This window comes from Oncorhynchus gorbuscha, unplaced genomic scaffold (genome assembly GCF_021184085.1).
Source record: "Oncorhynchus gorbuscha isolate QuinsamMale2020 ecotype Even-year unplaced genomic scaffold, OgorEven_v1.0 Un_scaffold_8988, whole genome shotgun sequence".
Classification (NCBI taxonomy): domain Eukaryota; kingdom Metazoa; phylum Chordata; class Actinopteri; order Salmoniformes; family Salmonidae; genus Oncorhynchus; species Oncorhynchus gorbuscha.
The window spans coordinates 7,501-9,506 of NW_025752053.1; the positions used below are offsets into that span (position 1 = coordinate 7,501).

At 44.9% G+C, this 2,006-nt stretch overlaps 1 protein-coding gene across 1 annotated transcript in view; it reads right to left on the minus strand.

The window, feature by feature from the left end:
* LOC124030041 (protein BUD31 homolog) overlaps positions 1–1,017 on the minus strand; it is a 7,603-nt gene extending 6,586 nt beyond the window's left edge. The window contains exon 1 of the mRNA XM_046341559.1: positions 837–1,017. Coding sequence (XP_046197515.1) covers positions 837–930 — 94 coding nt within the window. The 5' untranslated portion in view covers positions 931–1,017. The remainder of the gene's footprint in view (positions 1–836) is intronic.
* Between the last annotated feature and the right edge of the window lie 989 nt (positions 1,018–2,006).

Sequence of the window (2,006 nt, forward strand, 5' to 3'; positions counted from 1 at the left end):
TATGGTATGGTGTTTGCTGATGTCAACGTTGTGAACGGAGAGCCCCATGGTGGAGGTGTGGTTATGGTATGGTGTTTGCTGATGTCAACGTTGTGAACGGAGAGCCCCATGGTGGAGGTACACAATTCCTGGAAGCTGAACATGTCCCAGTTCTTCCATGGCCTGCATACTCACCAGACATGTCACCCACTGAGCATGTTTGGGATGCTCTGGATCGACAGCATTTTCCAGTTCCCGCCAATATCCAGAAAATTCTCAAAGCCATTGAAGAGGAGTGGGACAACATTCCACAGGCCACAATCAACATCCTGATCAACTCTATGAGAAGGAGTTGTGTCGCGCCAGATACTGACTGGTTCTGATCCACACCAGATACTGACTGGTTCTGATCCACCCCAGATACTGACTGGTTCTGATCCACACCAGATACTGACTGGTTCTGTTCCACACCAGATACTGACTGATTCTGATCCACACCCCTACTTTTTTATTAGGTATCTGTGACCAATAGATGCATATCTGTATCCCCTGTCATGTGAAATCCACAGATTAGGGCCTAAATAATTTATTTCAGTTTAAGGATTTCATTATATATGAACTCAGTAACATTTAAAACTGTGTTGCGTTTATATTTTTATTCAGTGTAGTTAACTTAGAAGCTTCCAAGTCAGATTCATACAGCTCGGTAACATAGCTAGCGAAATGAGTACTAGTTGACTGGTTAAATATCCTAAACAAATGTCAACATTGTGTCGACATGATGTTAGCGGAGCCTCGTTTGGTACGGACTTAACTAGCTTATAGGTGGCTAACATTATTACCTAGCTACAAATTACCTTCTCTCATTTTTTGGTCTAATTCGTCCAATGTCGGTTCAATCAACTCCCAGCCATCCGGAGGTGGTTTCCTGCTCCTTTTCACTTTCGGCATTGCGTTGAATCAAACGGATTTATTTAACCAAAAACAACAAAACATTATTTCCTCCCCCGTCCTATTTTTGTGTATTGATTCGTAGGCCTGCTCACCGTCGCTTCTTATTGACGTCACACCGTCGAAGGGGTCTTTCAGCTCGATCCTCGCATGATATGTACGTCACTCACTTCTATACTCATTCAATTGGGGCTTTTGCCGCGTTCACAACAACCGGGAACTCGGAAATCTCCGACTTCAGTGAGTTCAAAACAACTGGAAACTCGGAAATATCTGACTTAAGTGCGTTAAAAACAACTGGGAACTCGAATATCTCCGACTTCAGTGAGTTCAAAACAACCGGGAACGGAAATCTCCGACATCAGTGAGGAACTCTGAAATCTCCGACTTCAGTTCAAAACAACTGGGCGTTCAAAACAACTGGGAACTCGGAAATCTCCGACTTCAGTGCGTTCAACTGGGGGAAAAAATGCTTTCTTGATCAACTTGTACGACAGCATGTTCCTGGATCCAATTTATATAACTGGAGATACTGACTGGTTCTGATCCACCCCAGATACTGAATCTGATCCACCCCAGATACTGACTGGTTCTGATCCACACCAGATACTGACTGGTTCTGATCCACCCCCAGATCTGACTGGTTCTGATCCAACCAGATACTGACTGGTTCTGATCCACACCAGATACTGACGGTTCTGGGATCCAAAAAATGCTCTTGATCACTGACTGGTTCTGATGATACTGACGATCCACAGCATGTTCCAGTTCCCGCCAACTGGTTCTGATGATACTCTGGTTCTGATCCACCAGATACTGACTGGTTCTGATCAGATACTGACTGGTTCTGATCCCAGATACTGACTGGTTCTGATCCACACCAGATACTGACTGGTTCTGATCCACACCAGATACTGACTGGTTCTGATCCACCCCAGATACTGACTGGTTCTGATCCCACCAGATACTGACTGGTTCTGATCCACACCAGATACTGACTGGTTCTGATCCACCCCAGATACTGACTGGTTACTGACTGGTTCTGATCCACACCAGATACTGACTGGTTCTGATCC